Raw genomic sequence first — 17,927 nt, 5'->3', positions numbered from 1 at the left:
GGTGAAAGAATATTAAGTTAAACTTTAATATAAGGTTTTATTTAAGATCTGTTATTGCTTTAGCTACAATGAACTGACAATGAACAATATTTTTCAACATTTAAAAGGAGATGCAACTAATATATTTAAACACAAACAGGCACATATCTTATAACATATACAGTCATTTTACCTTGCTTACTTTGTATACAAACCTCAAATATTTCGGCAGAAATAAAACCCTCATTTGGTTAAAATAACCCTATATCCATTGATTAAGATGTGAAAAGCGGGTTTAAGCCACAAATGTACACTTAACTCTATAGGTGTAAAGCCGCCAAGTCTTGCTTGAGGCAGCTGAGGGATGCTGTACAATGCTTGTATTTAGTATGCGCACGCTTGGCTTGCTTTAAATTTGAATGTCCACACAAGATGTTAGATTGCTCATTGTTGTAGATTTATTTTACAGTGACTGGTCTTCATTTCTATGTAAGCAAGATCCACACAAACAGTCAATAAATGCACCAGTCTTTCACCTTTACAAAGACTTACTTTATGTGATACAAAAAGCCTAGCATTAAAAAAATGCACATTTAAACAATACTGTGACAAACAATTGTGCACAATGCTAGAACAAAATGAAATAACTTTGCATGAAACAAATAAAATAAAATAAACCAAACCTACCGAACTACCAGAAATCTAACATACTCCCTCAGCTGCAGCCAGGAGATGTGCTCTGTGTGACTCGACGATGGGTGGAGCACGGTTTACAGCAATCCTGTATTATTACCACGCATTATCCAGCAAGAACAAATTTACTGTAAAAAAATTCCGCTCAATCAAAATGACCCAGAATGCATTAAACCACAGTATTTTACTGTAACGTAAAAATGCAGTACTGTGCGGTGCATTTTTACTGTACTACACTGCTAAATCTACACCAACATCTAACAGTGATAGGATTTTTGTGAATGAAAATGTGCAAACCAAAAGCAATAATACCCAACATTTAAACTTACACATTTGGCAGACGCGTTTTTCCAAAGCGATTTATATTGTATTATCCTATATATTTAGTTTCTAACGATGTGGAATCCCTTGGGATCAACCATGACCTTGGCGTTGTTAGCGCCATGCTCTTACCACTGAGCCATAGGAAAGATTAACATGACCTAGAAACTCGACACTGAAACCCAACACGTCATTACAAAATTTTGATTTGCATGTGCCCATTTATTAGGATTATGAATAGTTATGGATGTGACAGTTCACATATCTGACACAATTCACTTAAAACACAATAGAAGGCTATAGAAAGTCTAAGAGATACTTCACATGGGGAATTAACCACCAAATATTGACATGTGACCTGTCATGGTAAAAAACTTTTGATGAAAAATATTTTATTCCTTTTATGGTTGACATTATCATGGAATCTCCCAAAATGACCAGAGTTTGCTTTTTATGAGACAGCTTTACACACTGATTTACTTGTTTAATCTTTATTCTGACATACACATAAAGAGTTATTGTTATCCTTCATAAATGTTTCACCTTTCAGTTTATAGTTCACACACCACATTAGCCTCAAGAGAACAGTTAAAATAATTCCATACACCGTCTTTAACAACCACACAGTCCTCTGCCCCCTTATCATAATTCGGTTTATATACTTTCCAATTGGTGAAAGTTAGAGGTTGGTTAGACATATCAAGGTAACGGCCTCTCTTATCTTTGTCTGTTGCACCGATGAAGATATTTGAAGATCCACTGAAGAATCTCATTGACGCTAGCGCTTTATTTTCATCTTCATTTTGTGGCAGGACAACTTTCGCCCCAACGTCAGAGCAGATGCTTTTTGCCTTTTCGAAATTCGCCACCAGAAAATTGTTCACCAAATATTTCTTTCCAACATTCTTGACCGAACGAAATTCGAAGACTAAACACAATGAGAAAAAAAGATTATTAAACGCTTTAGATTATGGATTGTTTACGTAACTAAAACACAAATATGCATTGTACAATTATTATTAAAGTAAAGTAGTCTACTTTTTTCTAAGACTGTGAGTCTGTCTGTTAGGTATTCGACAGCTGACTGAAGTTTTGCCATCATTGTGCTTTGAACATCACTGCCTGTGAAAGATGAAAACAGTGAGAAACATTTGCATTATGAGGACAAGACTGAAGCTACTATAATAATCTAGCTAGATTTTCCATTTACACAATATTAACAAAGGATTGTTGATAAGAAACAATTATGTAAATGTTATATCAAGTTATTTTAAACCTAATCTCACAAGAAATTTTAACTATTTTACAAGGTGGCTGATTTGTATGAATTTGTACGTTTTAAATCGTACAAAAACATTTGAATACTAGAAAAAATGGAATACTGAAGCCCTTACCCTAACCCCTTTACTTAACCTAAAGAAAGCAAATCATACAAAAATGTATGTGGTTGGGGTTATACAAATTCATCATATTAAGGTCTTTGCACATACAGTCCAAAATTTTCATATATGTTTTTTTCGTTTTGGCGCTTGTCAAAACGCCTCTCAAAATGCTTGCTACTGATGCAAAAACGTAGAAAATCTAACCCAGTCCAAATTTTGGGTGGCGGACAAAATTATCAGATGCAGTGTGTAAATGTGATTGACAAAACATGAGGTCGTATTAATATTATCATGCGCGATGTGCAATGGCCTTTAGCCAAAATTAGCCACATCATAAATTCATTAAGTTTCTGCAGTGAGATTTTGTTGTTAACATCGTATTACATTTGTTTGTCTTCATGTTTACATTATTATTAGTACATAAAACACAAATTTTTCTTTCAATTTACATTAAATTTAAAATCTTTTAAAAATCATATTTTTTCTGTGTTTTATTTCACCTGGCAGATAAGAATTTCCTTTCTCTCCTTTTGGACCGGCTGGTCCCATTTCACCTGGAGGTGCATGAGCACTAACTCCTGCAGTGAGAGAGCAACCATTAAAGATCTTAATTGCCACCTTTCGTTTTAAGCACTACAACAAAAGCTGTTAAGTATATCATCCCGTGGTCAAACTGAACATAGGTTACACGATAAATAATAATGTACAAAGTACAAAGAGTAAACCTGGATCTCCTTTAGGCCCAGGAAGCCCATCTCTTCCAACTCTGCCGTCCCGTCCAGGGCTTCCGTTTAGTCCCGGTGTGCCTGGCACCCCAGCTGTGACTGGACAGCTGCTCTCAGAGGCGGCTGATAGATCATCCAGCCCAAACATTATCAGGAGCAGCACAGCAGCACATAAATACTGCTTTAACATTGTCATCTGCTGTACAACACAGAAACAAAATTCAGAGCAATACATGAAACATTTTCTCTGTTCAATGTTTCAAAAAATCCCTCACATCAAAGTCATCAAAAGTATTTTGTGAAAGCAACCAAAACTGACTAATATTTACATTAGTTGTGATTTTAAAATGTATTGTTGGATAAACCTTACCTAAAGATCAGTCCTTGAGGTCACCAATGAATTAATATCTGTAGACAGAGACGTATACAGGCTCCTATATTACAATGAACTAAAGGTTTAACTTCAGTCCCTTTGAGATGTGTACAGTTCTGTCAGTCTCAGAATGTATGACTGGTTTAAACTGAAAAACACACACTGAGGCTGATGACTTATCATGTCGGTTACTCAATGTTGACATTGCTGAAAGTTTTTATTTGCAGACATGTTCTCTGTGTTTATGTAATGCAAATGCACTTTGTTTGTCCCAGAGAACAAAATGACTAGGTTTAGTAACAGATTTACAAATGTTTTGTTCTCTTACAATATTTGTACAGTATGCATTTCCTAGAAATAATTTTAAAGTAAACCTTGTGAAGGAAAAACATCAATTTATTAAAACAATTATGACTTCTCATCATTATTGAATGGGTTCTATACGATTCGCATTCGAATCATGATCGTATAACAGAAAACTTTGAAGTTCGCATTCTGCGAGCAACCGATCCCTTGACGTCACAGTCTTAAATAATTTTTTATCCAATCACAGAGCGCGTTCAAGAAGCGTTTGAAATGTACTGTTATCGTTAGGTAAGGTTGATCGTAAACAGTCCAAATGAGCATTGAACTCAATTACTTATTTAACTTGAAGGGTCAAAACAAGCCACATACACAGTTGTTGGTTCGCGTCCAAGAATGAATGCATACTTCTGCGTAAATATAGCCTACAATATGCAATGCACGTTTTGGATAAAAGTAAATCTAGTAAATGTATAAGTGCATATATTTCAAGAAAGGATTTTACTAAAATATCTGTCCTAATTCATATATACCCCAACATTTGTGTTAGTCTGCAATGCAAACAATACAAGGTTCATGTTTACTTTAAGCAGCATCACATACTTTCAACCTGTACTGTTATTGATTATATGAAACACAAAATATTACTGTATAGCTACAAAAACTGTACTTTTTGTATTTTAGTCTATTTGTATTGCATTTTTATAACACTCTAACTTACTGTAATACCCTCACAATATTGACACATCACTACTAATGGTTAATTATTGCAATAATTACAAATAAGACTCTAAGTGTATATAATTCTATGATTATTAATATTGTAAAACTACTATACTTCAAAATTACATTACCCCTACTGAGGCGTCGGACGGTTTGCCAGAATCTCTTCGAGGCCTACCAATAGTCCTTCTCCATGGCCTCACCGAACTCCTCCCAGACCTGAGTTTTTGCCTCCCTAACCACCCGGGCTGCAGTCCGCTTGGCCTGTCGGTACCCATCAGCTGCCTGGGGTGTCCCACAAGCCAACTAGGCCCGATAGGACTCATTCTTCAGCTTGACGGCATCCCTTACGGCCACAACTCAATATCTCCAGACTCCCTCGGGATCTGGTCAATGCTCTGCCGGAGGTGGAAGTTGAAGATCTCTCTGACAGAGGATTCGGCCAAACGTTCCCCAACAGACCCTCACAGTACGTTTGGGTCTGCCGAGTCTGTCCACCTTCCTCCCACGCCATCGGATCCAACTCACTACCAGGTGGTGATCAGTTGACAGCTTTGCCCCTCTCTTCACCCGAGTGTCCAAGACATAAGCCAGAGGTCAGATGAAACAACAACAAAGTCGATCATCGACCTCCGGCCAAGGGCCTCATGGTGCCATGTGCACTGATGGACACCCTTATGCTTGAACATGGTGTTCGTTATGGACAATCTGTATGTAGCATAGAGGTCCAATAACAGAACACCACTCGGGTTCAGATCAGGGGGGCCGTTCCTCCCAATCACGCCCCTCCAGGTGTCACTGTCTTTGCCCACGTGGGCATTGAAGTTCCCCAGCAGAACGACGGAATCCCCAGTCGGAGCGCTTTCCAGCACCCCTCCCAGATTCTCCAAGAAGGTTTGGTACTCTACACTGCAGTTTGGCCCATAGGCGCACAATACGGGGATAGTTCTCTCGGGTCAGGGAGAGACCTATCCCCAACCCGAAGGTGCAGGGAAGTGACCCTTTCTTTCAACGGGGTAAACTCCAACATATGGCGGCTCAGCTGGGGGGCTATAAGCAAACCCACACCAGCCCGCCGCCTATCACCATGGGCAACTCTAGAGTGGTGAAGATTCCATCCTCTCTTGAGGATTGTGGTTCCAGAGCCCATGCTGTGCGTAGAGGTGATCCCACCTACCTCTTGTCGGAATGTCTGAACCACACGCATAATCTAATGCTCCTTCCCCGCCAGACAGGTGTCGTTCCATGTCCCTAGAGCTAGATTCCCCATCCAGGGATTGGGTTGTCGAGGTTTTTACTTTATTGAATCATTTCATTGAAACCTGGTCGAGAAACTGCATGACTCGCAGTCGTAGATAGACATCCTAATACAAGACGGCTTGACTGGGAACATTACAGATGACCCTATCCAGCTAAACAAGCAATGGTCAGACTGTTACAACAACAAAAAGACACATATAACAAAATTTATAATCCATAGTAAGAAGTACAAATTGTGCAGGAAAAGGTGAAAGAAGATTCAGTAACACTTTAATATAAGGTTTTCGTAACAAAGTTCGTATCTGTAAGGAAGAAAGGAGGCGGGGTCGTCGTGGTTGTGAGACAAGATTATCTTTTATTCTGTACTTCGCAACAAAAATAAACGTAGCGCCAATGCCCATCTCAACATTCAATAAATCAGAATATTTAGTAACCGTTTTCTTGTAACCGTTTTCTTGTAACCGTTTTCTTGTAACCGTTTCTTGTAACCGTTGTCTTGTAACCGTTTCTTGTAACCGTTGTCTTGTAACCGTTTGTCCATAAGCTTCTTTCGATGGCGTTTGAAGCGGTCAGACATCTCCCAGAGGGGTGTCTCTCATCCTTCTTCGGCTTACTGCTGGTTTTTTAAAGCGTCTCCTCACCAATCACCGTATCGAGAGGCAGGTGATCTCAATATGCACTTGACTAACTTACTTATCGTCTTTCCCGCGCCTCGTCCCCTCGGTCTAGTACTCGCAAAATCACGCCCCCTTGCCACGGTTTAATTAAACATTTGTAAATGCTTTAGCTATGAACTGACAAAGAACAATATGTATCGCCCCCTGCCCTCCTAGGTTTTCCAGAACTAAACTCTATAGCAGGGTTCCTCAACTCTTACCCTGGAGGTCCAGACCACTGCAGAGTTTAGCTCCAACCCTGATCAAACTTGCCTACCTTTGATTTTCTAATGATCCTGAACACCTTGATTAGCTTGCTCAGGTGTGTTTGATCATGGCTGGAGCTAAACTCTGCAGTGCTCCGGACCTCCAGGGTAAGAGCTGAGGAACCCTGCTCTATAGGGTGGAGAACCGGATCCTTATTATTATTATTGTCTCTCGACAAAGTATTAAATCCCCCTCTCTGTTAGATTGTATAATAAATAAATAACCTAGAGAAATTTAAGTTAAAAAGATGTATTTATAAAATAGAAATGAAATAAAACAAATGAAGGTTATCTAAAAGTCAATAGAATTATGCAGACGTGTATATCTAGATTTCAGGAATGAATAATCCCTCAAACATACAACAAAACTCAAATAGAGAGATGTACAGCTGGAAATGATAACTATACCGAAAAATAAACCAGATATATCCCCTAGGGAATATTAACCCCGAAAACCTGATATTTTCAATACCTTTGGTGTTTCTTTAATGGTCAGATAGTTTGCACCCACACCCTAACCTGCGTATTAAACATGCGTAAGAAATACAACCTGTTGAAACCACAGTTAACAGTCCTCAATGAGTGAACACTCTTCGCTAGTTGAACAACAGTAAATGTAAATTTAAAGAGATATACAATAAAGAAAATGAAAGTGGGCCCACTCACACTCGCACACACAAACAACCCCCCGATGCAGGCCTGAGTCGTTGCTTGTGAGCATAGGGGCCTATGAAACAGCAAACTGGCCTCTTCGCTCTCCGGCGAGAAAAAATTAAATCAATAAGGGTACCTGTGTTCCTTATGCACTCACGATATTCTCTTGGGCTGCACTATAACATGATCAGTGTTACTTCAGTTAAACTTCAGCATTGAAAAAAAACTTCTTAAAGGGGACACACATATAAATATATACTCTTGGCATACCAGCGAACCAAAGAAACAGTTATATAACACGCAAGAATAACGCATTAAGCTGTTAATAGGTAAACACCATAAACAAAGTAAACATACTAAAAAGCTTCCCTTTTGATGGGGCTACAAATATTTTTCAGCTTTATTGATATTTGTTAATGTTAGTTAATGCATATTCATTGTACATAAACTAATGGGAACAGAGACAAAATGTTTTTTAAAATGTATTCGCAAATCTTCAAATGTACGATGTACGATGTACGATGAATACTGTAAACAAATGGAACTTTATTGTAAGTGTTACTGAAAATATATATCCAAAAACAGATTTTTTTACATTTAGAAGGAGCTGAAACTAATATATTTAATCACAAACAGGCACCTATCCAATAACATATACAGTCATTTTACCCTGCTTAACTTTGTAAACACACCTGAAATAATTTCGACGGAAACAAAACCCTCATTTGGTTAAAATAACCCTATATCCTTTGATTAAGATGTGAAAAGCAGGTTAAAGCCACAGATTTACACCTAACTCTGTAGGTTTAATTTCTGAGGGTGATAAAAACTTTCATTTCAGTCCACATTTAAAACAATACCATGCAAACAATTGTGCTAAATACTAAAACGAAATGATATAACTTTGCTTGAAACACATAAAATAAAGCGAACTTCCACAAATCTATTGGCCTCCTTCATCTGCAGCCTGGAGTTGTGCTCTGTGTGGGTAAGGCACGATTTACAGCAATCCTGTATTATTACCACGCATATTCCCGCTCAATCAAAATGACCCTGAATGTATTAAGACCGCAGTGTTTCACTAAAATGTAGAAATGCGGTACTGTGCGGTACATTTTTACAGTAATGGGCTGCTAAATCTACAGCAACATCTAAAAGTGATAGGATTCCTGTTAATAAAAATGCCCAAACCAGAAGCAAAAACCATAATATTTGCGTTGTTAGCGCCATGCTTTTACCACTGAGGCACAGGAAAGTTGAATATGATATAGAAACACGACACTGAAACCCAACACAACATTACAAAATTTTGATATGCATGTGTCCATTTATTAGGATTATGATAGATGTGACTGTTCACATATCTGACACAATTCACTTAAAAATTCAATAGAAGGCTATATAAAGTTTAAGAGATACTTCACATGGGGAATTAGACCTGTCATGGATAAAAAGCTTTGATAAAAATCTTTTATTCATCTTAAGGTTGATATATTCATGGAATCTCCCAAAATGACGAGGCTTTGCTTTTTATGAGACAGCTTTACACACTGATTTACTTGTTTAATCTTTATTCTGACATACACATACAGAATTATTCAAATCCTTCTTAAATGTTTCACCTTTCAGTTTATAGTTCACACACCACATTAGCCTCAAGAGAACAACTAAAGTAATTCCATACACCATTTTCAACAACTACACAGTCCTCTGCCCCCTTATCATAATTCGGTTTATATACTGTCCAATTGGTGAAAGTTAGAGGTTGGTTAGACATATCAAGGTAACGGCCTCTCTTATCCTTGTCTGTTGCACCGATGTAGGTTTTCGAAGATCCACGCCAGAAGCTCATTGACGCTAGCGCTTTATTTTCATCTTCATTTCGTGGCAGGACAACTTTCGCCCCAACGTCAGAGCAGATGCTTTTTGCCTTTTCGAAATTCACCACCTGCCCATTGTTCACATAAAATTTCTTTCCCACTTTCCTGAATATGTGAAATTCGAAGACTAAACACATCGAGAAAGAAAAAGATTGTTAAACGCTTTAGATTATGGTGAATAAAGTGAATAAAACAAATATGCATTGTACAATTAATATTAATGTAAAGTAGTCTACTTTTTTCTATGACAGTGAGTCTGTCCTTTACGTATTTGACAGCTGACTGAAGTTTTGCCAATATCGTGCCTTGAACATCACTGCCTGTGAAAGATGAAAACAGTGAGAAACATTTGCATTATGAGGACAAGACTGAAGCTACTATAATAATCTAGCTAGATTTTCCATTTACACAATATTAACAAAGGATTGTTGATAAGAAACAATTATGTAAATGTTATATCAAGTTATTTTAAACCTAATCTCACAAGAAATTTTAACTATTTTACAAGGTGGCTGATTTGTATGAATACTAAAGCCCCTCCCCTAACCTCGCTCCTAAACCTAACGAAAGCAAATCGTAGTAAAATGTATGAGATTGAGGTCGTACAAATTCATACGAACTAAGGCTTTTGCACATACAGTCCGAAATTTTCGTATGCGTTTTTTTGGGTTTTGGCGCTTGTCTGTACGGTGTCTCTGAGTTGTCAAAATCCCTCTCAAAATGCTTGCTACTGATTCAAACAACGTAGAAAATCTAACCCTATCTAACATTTACAAACAGGGAGTGTGTAAATGTGATTACAAAACGTGAGGTCGTATTAATATTATCACGCGCGATGTGCAATGGCCTTAAGCCAAAATTAGCCACATCATCAATTCATTAAGTTTTTGAAGTGAGATTGTGTTGTTTACATGATATTACATTTGTTTGTCTTCATGTTTACATTCTGTAAATACTAAAAAGATGAACAGAATCACCTAGTGCATAAAACATACTTTAATATATTTTTTTCAAATGACATTAAATTAAAAATCTTTTAAAAATCATATTTTTATGTGTTTTATTTCACCTCGTAGATCAGAATTTCCTTTATCTCCTTTTGGACCGGCTGGTCCCATTTCACCTGGAGGTCCATGAGCACTAACTCCTGCAGTGAGAGAGCAACCATTAAAGATCTTAATTGCCACCTTTCGTTTTAAGCACGACAACAAAGGCTGTTAAGTATATCATCACACGGTCAAACTGAACATAGGTTACACGATAATCAAATATACAAAGTGAATAAACCTGGATCTCCTTTGGGCCCAGGAAGCCCATCTCTGCCGTCCCGTCCAGGGCTTCCGTTTAGTCCCGGTGTGCCTGGCACCCCAGCTGAGACTGGACAGCTGCTCTCAGAGGCGGCTGATAGATCATCCAGCCCAAACATTATCAGGAGCAGCACAGCAGCACATAAATACTGCTTTAACATTGTCATCTGCTGTTCAACATGGAAACAATTGAACAGTTTCGATTTTTGAAACACTTTCTTCATGTTAAAATTTTTAATTTGTTATTTTAAACAGTTAGCTTCGGTTCCAGTAAGGTCAACAGGAGCAATACATGAAACATTTTCTCTGGTGAACGCTTCATAAAATCCCTCACATAAAAGTCACCAAAAGTATTTTGTGAAAGCAACCAAAACTGACTAATATTTACATTAGTTGTGATTTTAAAATGTATTGTTGGATAAACCTTACCTTAAGATCAGTCCTTGAGGTCACCAATGAATTAATATCTGTAGACAGAGACGTATACAGGCTCCTATATTACAATGAACTAAAGGTTTAACTTCAGTCAGTTTGAGATGTGTACAGTTCTGTCAGTCTCAGAATGTATGACTGATTTAAACTGAAAAACACACACTGAAGCTCATGACTTATCATGTCGGTTACTCAATGTTGACATTGCTGAAAGTTTTTATTTGCAGACATGTTCTCTGTGTTTATGTAATGCAAATGCACTTTGTTTGTCCCAGAGAACAAAATGACTAGGTTTAGTCACAGATTTACAAATGTTATGTTCTTTTACAATATTTGTACAGTATGCATTTCCTAGAAATAATTTTAAAGTAAACCTTGTGAAGAGATAAATTATAACTCATTTAATAGACTGGACAGATTTTTTTTTTTATATGGCATATATGTGAAGGACAAACATCAATCTATTAAAACATTTATGATTTCTCATCATTCTTGAATGGGTTCCATACACTACGTCTGTCCAGTTCACAATCGGTTCAAGCTGTTGTGTTAACTAAAAGCATTTCAAAAGTAAAACGTACACTTATGTACATTACAACATCTTCATTGTAACCATTTTATTCTTATATTTAAAGAGTGCTATAAAAGCGCACTCAGGTTTGATGACTCCCGTTTGATGTCATCTTTATGGAAGGATGTAGAAACCGCCTCCCCATGTTTCACCGTGCACAGAGCTCGCGCGCTTCTAAACACCGATCGTTCGATGACTGATCAGCTAACACGATCGCTTCCGTCTCTGAGCCCTCAGTACATATACAGTATGATCATATCACACATTGAATTATAAACAATATAACACTGTGATGTTGGCTATTATTTATAATTCTTTTAGTTATTACAATTACCTGCTCCGAGTAACTGATCCCTTGACGTCAAAGTTTTAAATAATTTTTCATCCAATCACAGAGCACGTTCGGGAAGTGTTTGAAAAGTACTGTTATCGTTCGGAAAGTTTGATTGTTAAACTTAAAGAATATCACTGTACTCAGTTATTTACTTATTTACCTGGAAAGGTCTAAATACATACACAGCTGTCGGTTTTAGTCTCAGAAAGAATACTAAAAGATATAGCCTACTACAGTAATCAATGCACGTTTGGGATAAAACGTTTCTACTAAATGTACATATGTATGCATATCAAAATAGGATTTTACAAAATATCTGTCCCAATTAAAAATAATCCAATTGTTTTCTCAGTCAGCAATGCAAACAATACAAGGTTCTTGTTTACTTTTAGCAGCATCACATTGGTCTAGTTTCAACCCCCCCCCCTTCCCCAAATAAATGTGAATTTATACCACAAGCACTTTGGATAGACAAAGAGTAAGTAGGCTAACAATGAAGATCCCTGCGGCTCTAAATATGTTCTTGTTGCTCTGTGTTGGGGCTTCGCTGGCTCAAGATTCAATTACACCACAAAGAATTAACAATATTGAAGAAAGACTGAGAGTCACAGAGGCCATTCTGGGGGAATTGAAGAGAGAGAACGAAGGTAAAAATGTTTCAATAAGAGTCGTCATTTTGTCTTAACATGATCTATTTGTATTGTTTGTGAATGTTTAGCTTTTGTTCCTTTTCTTTAACAATTGTTTGTTATTCTATTTGTAAAATCCAATAATTGCCTTGAAACAAAATTTGACAATGTGTTTATTCTGAACAGCTTTGAGGAGTTTTACACAAGCCTCAGAAATCAAGCTTCAGTCTTTACAAGCAGAAAATACAGGTGAGTGAAATTAATTCTACTGTAATTTTTTTATTTTTCAGAGAGAAAACCATTATATTAATTTGTCCGTTCACAGCCAGAAAGGTTGCCTTTTCAGCTGGACTTTTAAACTCTGGACCACAACACACTGGACCCTTTGAAGAATCAAGAACTCTGGTCTACCAAAAAATCTTCAGTAACATTGGAAATGCATATGATTCAAACACTGGTAATCTTTATTTAAAATACAGATAAAAACATAATAAAATACATTGTGCAGGGTTTCTAAATTCACATATTTGTGTTATTGCAGGCATTTTCACAGCACCAGTAAAAGGAGTCTATTTCTTCAGATTTTATGGTCATTCACATGTAGGGAACACAATGGCGGTCAGTCTTTATAAGAATAATGAACAGCAATGCTCCGTGTATTTTCACAAGACCCAGAGCGCTCCCAATGGTAACGGCAGCAATGGTGTTGTTCTTACACTGGAGAAGGCCGATAAGGTGCACACAGAGCTGTGGAAAGACAGCTGGGTTTATGACGATGAGGCCAGCTTCACCAGTTTCAGTGGTTTCATGCTTTTCCCTTTATAAATCTCAGACTCTTTAACCCACCAGAGGATGTGAATAATTCTGGATAAACAATATTAACAATGTTTATATATTACATAAACAATAAAACGAACAATAAAATTTTCTTGCAATTATAAAAACAACGTGGCATTGTCCTATTTTAACTGTTGATGAATAAATGGGATAAACTGAGGTTTTCAGTAAAAAATTCTCAAAGAATGTATTTATTCCAAACACTGAATCATCTGTTTATATTTCACTAAACCACACCAGACAAATATCATTCTGAACAATAGTTTTCTGTTTTAAAAGAGACTAAAATGTTTGCGTTATGGATGTGACAAAAAGGACAGACACGTTTTTTTGTCAGAAAATGTTTTTTGTAGGATTTCTGTGAAATAAAATGCACAAACCAGAAGTGATGATCTCTAACAAATGGAGAAGAGATGCTTCTTTAAGAACATAAAATAGTTACACATGTTTCATTTCCATGTGCCCATTTATGAGCAATGTGAACCGCAACTGATGTGACAATTCCCTTGGGAAAACTTTAAAACACACAAATGAATGCTTTTAAACATTAAAGAGACACTTAATTAATATTGATATCTGACCTATCAGTATTTGATTTGATTACAAAATTAGAATTTTAAAGGTTTTTATGGTGTTGTTTAATAGAAATTAGATTAGATGTACAGTGATGGGAAATAGGAGAGGGATGAGATAGTACGACACATTGATTTGGTTGTTTATTATTCATTCAGACATCTGAGCACAGATACAGAGTTGTCGGCTTCTCACTAGCACAGTTTACGTCAATCCATAAACCATCTGCAACAACTACACAGTCCTCTGAACCATTATAATCATTTGGCTCATTTTTTTCTCCATTTGGTGAAAGGTAGAGGTCGGTAAGTCATCAACTTTGTCTGTTGCATCGATGAGGGCTGAAATTCGTAGTTTACCTTTTTCTACGACAGTGAGTCTGTCTGTTAGGTATTTGATATCTGACTGAAATTTTTCCATTATTGTGCTTTTAACCTCATGGCCTGTAAAATTTGAAAACAGTGAGAAGCATTTGCATTATAAAGACAAGACTGTGAAGTTACTGTAAAATCTAGTCAGATTTGCCTTTTATTTACAGGGGATTATTAATAAGAAACAATATTGTAACTGTTATATCAAGTTATTTATTCTATTATCATAATTTTTAATTATAATTTTTCAGCCTCATTTATTTCTACCTGATCTCATGGGAATTTGAAAAAAAATTACAAGGTGGCTAATTCGTATGAATTTGTACGTTGTGAATCGTACACAAACGTACAATTACTGGAAAAAACAATACTGAAGCCCCTCCCCTAACCCCGCTCTTAAACCTAACGAAAGCCTATCGTACTAAAATGTATGAGGTTGAGGTCGTACAAATTCATACGAATTAAGATCTTTGCAGATACACTCCGAAATTTTCGGACGTGTTTTTTGCATTTGGCGCTCGTTTGTATGGTGACTCAGTTGTTAAAACGACTCTCAAAACATCACATCAGACGCAGAAAATTGAACCCAGTCCGAATTCTTAATGATGGATGAAAATATTGAAGGCAGTGTGTAAATGTGATTGACAATATGTGTATTCAACTCCTTGTCCAGGCCCAGGTGATCTCAAGGTTGGACTATTGCAATGCTCTCCTTGCTGGTCTTCCTGTAAAGGTTATCAAACTGCTCCAGCTGGTTCAGAAGGCAGCAGCACGCCTCGTCTTCCAACAGGCTGCAGGTTGAAGCCTGTATAAGATTCAAGTCACTAATGCTTGCCTACAGGACTATCACTGCATCTGCACCTGCATACTTTCACACCCTCCTGCCCTCCTACACCTCATCAAGATCCCTGTGTTCAGCAAACCAGCTCCGTCTTGTATTGCCTTCTCATACCGACAGTAAATCACTTTCCCGCTCACTCTTATTCACAACTCCATCCTGGTGGAACATTCTCCCTAACTCTGTCCTGTCAACCACATCTCTCACAACATTAAAAAAAACTACTTCAAACCCATCTTTTCTGTTAATACTTGACAGACAAGTAAATAAGGTAGTGGTCTAGCTTTTGTTGAAAACAGTAGCTTTGTATTGGCACCTACTGTATTATTGCTCCCTAAACTCTTGTAAGTCGCTTTGGATAAAAGCGTCTGCTAAATGACTAAATGCAAATTTGAAGTCTAAAAAGATGAACAGTATAGAACATTTTCTTTAGTCTGATTGTTTCATTTTAATAGTTTTAATCATATGTTTTTATTTCACCTGGTAGACCAGAATTTCCTTTCTCTCCTTTTGGACCGGCTGGTCCCATTTCACCTGGAGGTCCCTTAGAACCAACTCCTTCAGCGAGAGAGCGACCGTTAAAGATCTTATCTGCCACCCTTCATTTTTAGCCGTACAACAGAGGCTGTTTCATCATCACACCATCACACAGAACATATAGGTTACACAATAAACAAAGAACAAAGCATAATCCTGGATCTCCTTTCTCCCCTTTCAGCCCAGGAAACCCATATTTTCCATCTCTGCCATCCCGTCCAGGGTTCCCGTTGTATACCGGTACGCCCGGCACCCCAACAGAGGCTCTCAGGCTGCTCTCAGCAGCGGCTGAAATATTATCCATCCCAAAAGCTATCAGGAGCATGCGGGTCGTGAGAGGCTCTCAGTCTCCTCAGAACTAAAGGTGAATGAATGCAGCACGCTGTCTCCCTTTTATACCCGGATATCCGGGGGCGGAGTCCGGCATGCCAATTTCATTGGCCTTTTCTAAGAAAGTCAAAGTTGATAGGCTCTCAAGGGCGCACCACATCTGTCTGTTCCACACATCGTCGTGAGACCGACAGTAAGGGAACTGTTAATTATGTTATGTGATGTTCTAAAATTCAAATATTGTGCAAATGTATAAACAAACAGTCACTTTAAAAAATGTTGTGTTTTTATGTTTAAAATAACAGTGTTGTTTGGTACCATTTCATTATCGTCAGCTATTTTTAAATAACTTTCGAAACATACCTGCTTTAATAAAGTTGAGCTCAGATGACAGCCAGTGTCAGAGGCAGAAAAGTCAGCAAAAAAACAAAAAATAGACAAGGAAAGGGTCTTCTAGCTAAGGCTTGTGTTGAAAATGATGATCTAAACAACCTGACCTAACTTTAAAGATGTGCCGCTTGCACAACATGCACACGTCTGAAGAGCAACTCCGTGCATGACACCACAAGAATTAGACGAGAACCACTGTATGATACAAGCAGATAAAATATGACATGAGTATTTATGCAGATTTTTATTTAGTACAAAAGCTTAATTTGTTAATGTTCATCTATGCAAGGCAGTTTTAAAAATAATTTCAATTTGTAATCTATTTCACACATAATAGGATGTTCCTCTGTAAAACTGGTATCATCCCAAACGCCAGACTCTCATACAGTACCACAACGCTGAGTTCTCTGATAATCATCAGGCTGACCTGAAGCACAGTTTGTTAATGTCAAGAGATTTACGTCAGTGTCCACAAACTGTCCTTCTGTATATGTGTCTTTTACTCTAATTAATCGATTTATTGCAATGAACTGAATTTCACATTAAATTCCACAGTTTAAGACTTAACTCTTTTAATTGATGACAATGTTTAAAAAAGAATACTGTCTGTTGGGCATACAAGCAAGAATTGTCAGTGGTTTGGGGTGGGATGATAAAACAATACACAAGGGGGACAACAAAGTCCATGGGGGGGAGTCCAGAAGGGAAGGGGCAGGGTGGGCCTGTCATGAAACTCAAATTGAGACATGGCGGGAGAACCCAAGTGCAGGCAGACACAGACGGTATGATGTAAACACTGATTTATTAAACAATGACAAGACTATAAAACACAGGCAAAACCAAAACCCACGAGGGGGAAAAACTAACAGAATATATATATATTACAAAACAAGAACACGGACTAACTAAACTAACAAAACAAACACTGGGAACAAACGCTAAACTGACACTTACTAAGACACGTGGAAATAGGGAACAGGAACAATGACTTGGCACATCATACTGGAACGAACAGCAAACAGGTATCTAACAGCAAGAATCAAACAATGCACGAGCAACGAGACAAAGAAACATGAGGACTCTTTATAGGCAAGGTAATTAACAGAAACCTGGAAACAGGAGGGTAGGAATGATCACGCGACTCGGGGAGAGTATGGAAGACCGTCATTGTCAAAAACATCTCTCCCCACACAAAACCATCAGGCAATGCCATGGCTCCACTTGAGACAAGAATAAAACATGACATGATAGTGGAACCATGACAGGGCCGGTCTTAGGCCAGGGGTGACTAATTTATTTAAGATTAATAAAAGGTAACAACATTTTATAAGCAATAGCTGGAAAAGGTAGAAAATAAGTCTAATTTAATAGATTTTTAACAAATCTCAAAATTGCCCGTGGTGTGACTGGCTCAAACCTGGTTTAATAGATTACAAGTTTATAAATTAAAAATAAAAGCATAAAATTGTTAACAAATACCTCAGACATGATTTTGCAAGTGTCTGGTTTAGTAAACCGTAAACACTATATGAATATCAATATCCCTTTTTGATGTTATACAGC

At 37.4% G+C, this 17,927-nt stretch overlaps 3 protein-coding genes across 5 annotated transcripts; 1 reads left to right on the top strand and 2 right to left on the bottom strand.

Moving 5' to 3' along the window:
* Positions 1 to 1,468: 1,468 nt before the first annotated feature.
* LOC130418029 (mannose-binding protein-like) lies at positions 1,469 to 3,629 on the bottom strand. Of its 2 annotated transcripts, none has more exons than XM_056743962.1 (5): positions 3,471 to 3,629; positions 3,101 to 3,299; positions 2,876 to 2,953; positions 2,032 to 2,115; positions 1,469 to 1,921 (listed from the first exon to the last, which is right to left on the bottom strand). In XM_056743962.1, the coding sequence occupies exons 2-5, from the start codon at positions 3,294 to 3,296 to the stop codon at positions 1,545 to 1,547; spliced, it is 735 nt and encodes a 244-aa protein (XP_056599940.1). In that variant the 5' UTR covers positions 3,297 to 3,299; positions 3,471 to 3,629; the 3' UTR covers positions 1,469 to 1,544. The 2 variants fall into 2 exon arrangements, with proteins under 2 accessions (XP_056599940.1, XP_056599941.1); XM_056743963.1 differs by having other exon boundaries at positions 3,101 to 3,296; positions 3,471 to 3,628.
* A 5,260-nt stretch (positions 3,630 to 8,889) lies between these two features.
* On the bottom strand, positions 8,890 to 11,110 carry LOC130418030 (mannose-binding protein-like). 2 transcript variants are annotated; one of them, XM_056743964.1, is made up of 5 exons: positions 10,952 to 11,110; positions 10,503 to 10,692; positions 10,285 to 10,362; positions 9,452 to 9,535; positions 8,890 to 9,342 (listed from the first exon to the last, which is right to left on the bottom strand). In XM_056743964.1, the coding sequence occupies exons 2-5, from the start codon at positions 10,687 to 10,689 to the stop codon at positions 8,966 to 8,968; spliced, it is 726 nt and encodes a 241-aa protein (XP_056599942.1). In that variant the 5' UTR covers positions 10,690 to 10,692; positions 10,952 to 11,110; the 3' UTR covers positions 8,890 to 8,965. The 2 variants fall into 2 exon arrangements, with proteins under 2 accessions (XP_056599942.1, XP_056599943.1); XM_056743965.1 differs by having other exon boundaries at positions 10,503 to 10,689; positions 10,952 to 11,109.
* Positions 11,111 to 12,316: 1,206 nt separating this feature from the next.
* LOC130418035 (cerebellin-2-like) lies at positions 12,317 to 13,435 on the top strand. The gene is made up of 4 exons (XM_056743971.1): positions 12,317 to 12,506; positions 12,675 to 12,737; positions 12,814 to 12,945; positions 13,030 to 13,435. Exons 1-4 carry the CDS (start codon positions 12,353 to 12,355, stop codon positions 13,311 to 13,313), a joined length of 633 nt encoding a protein of 210 aa, XP_056599949.1. The 5' UTR covers positions 12,317 to 12,352; the 3' UTR covers positions 13,314 to 13,435.
* Positions 13,436 to 17,927: the final 4,492 nt, after the last annotated feature.

This window comes from Triplophysa dalaica, chromosome 3 (assembly GCF_015846415.1).
Source record: "Triplophysa dalaica isolate WHDGS20190420 chromosome 3, ASM1584641v1, whole genome shotgun sequence".
NCBI classification, from domain to species: domain Eukaryota; kingdom Metazoa; phylum Chordata; class Actinopteri; order Cypriniformes; family Nemacheilidae; genus Triplophysa; species Triplophysa dalaica.
Note: the sequence above shows the minus strand (reverse complement) of the source record. Positions and strands in the feature narration are given on the sequence as shown.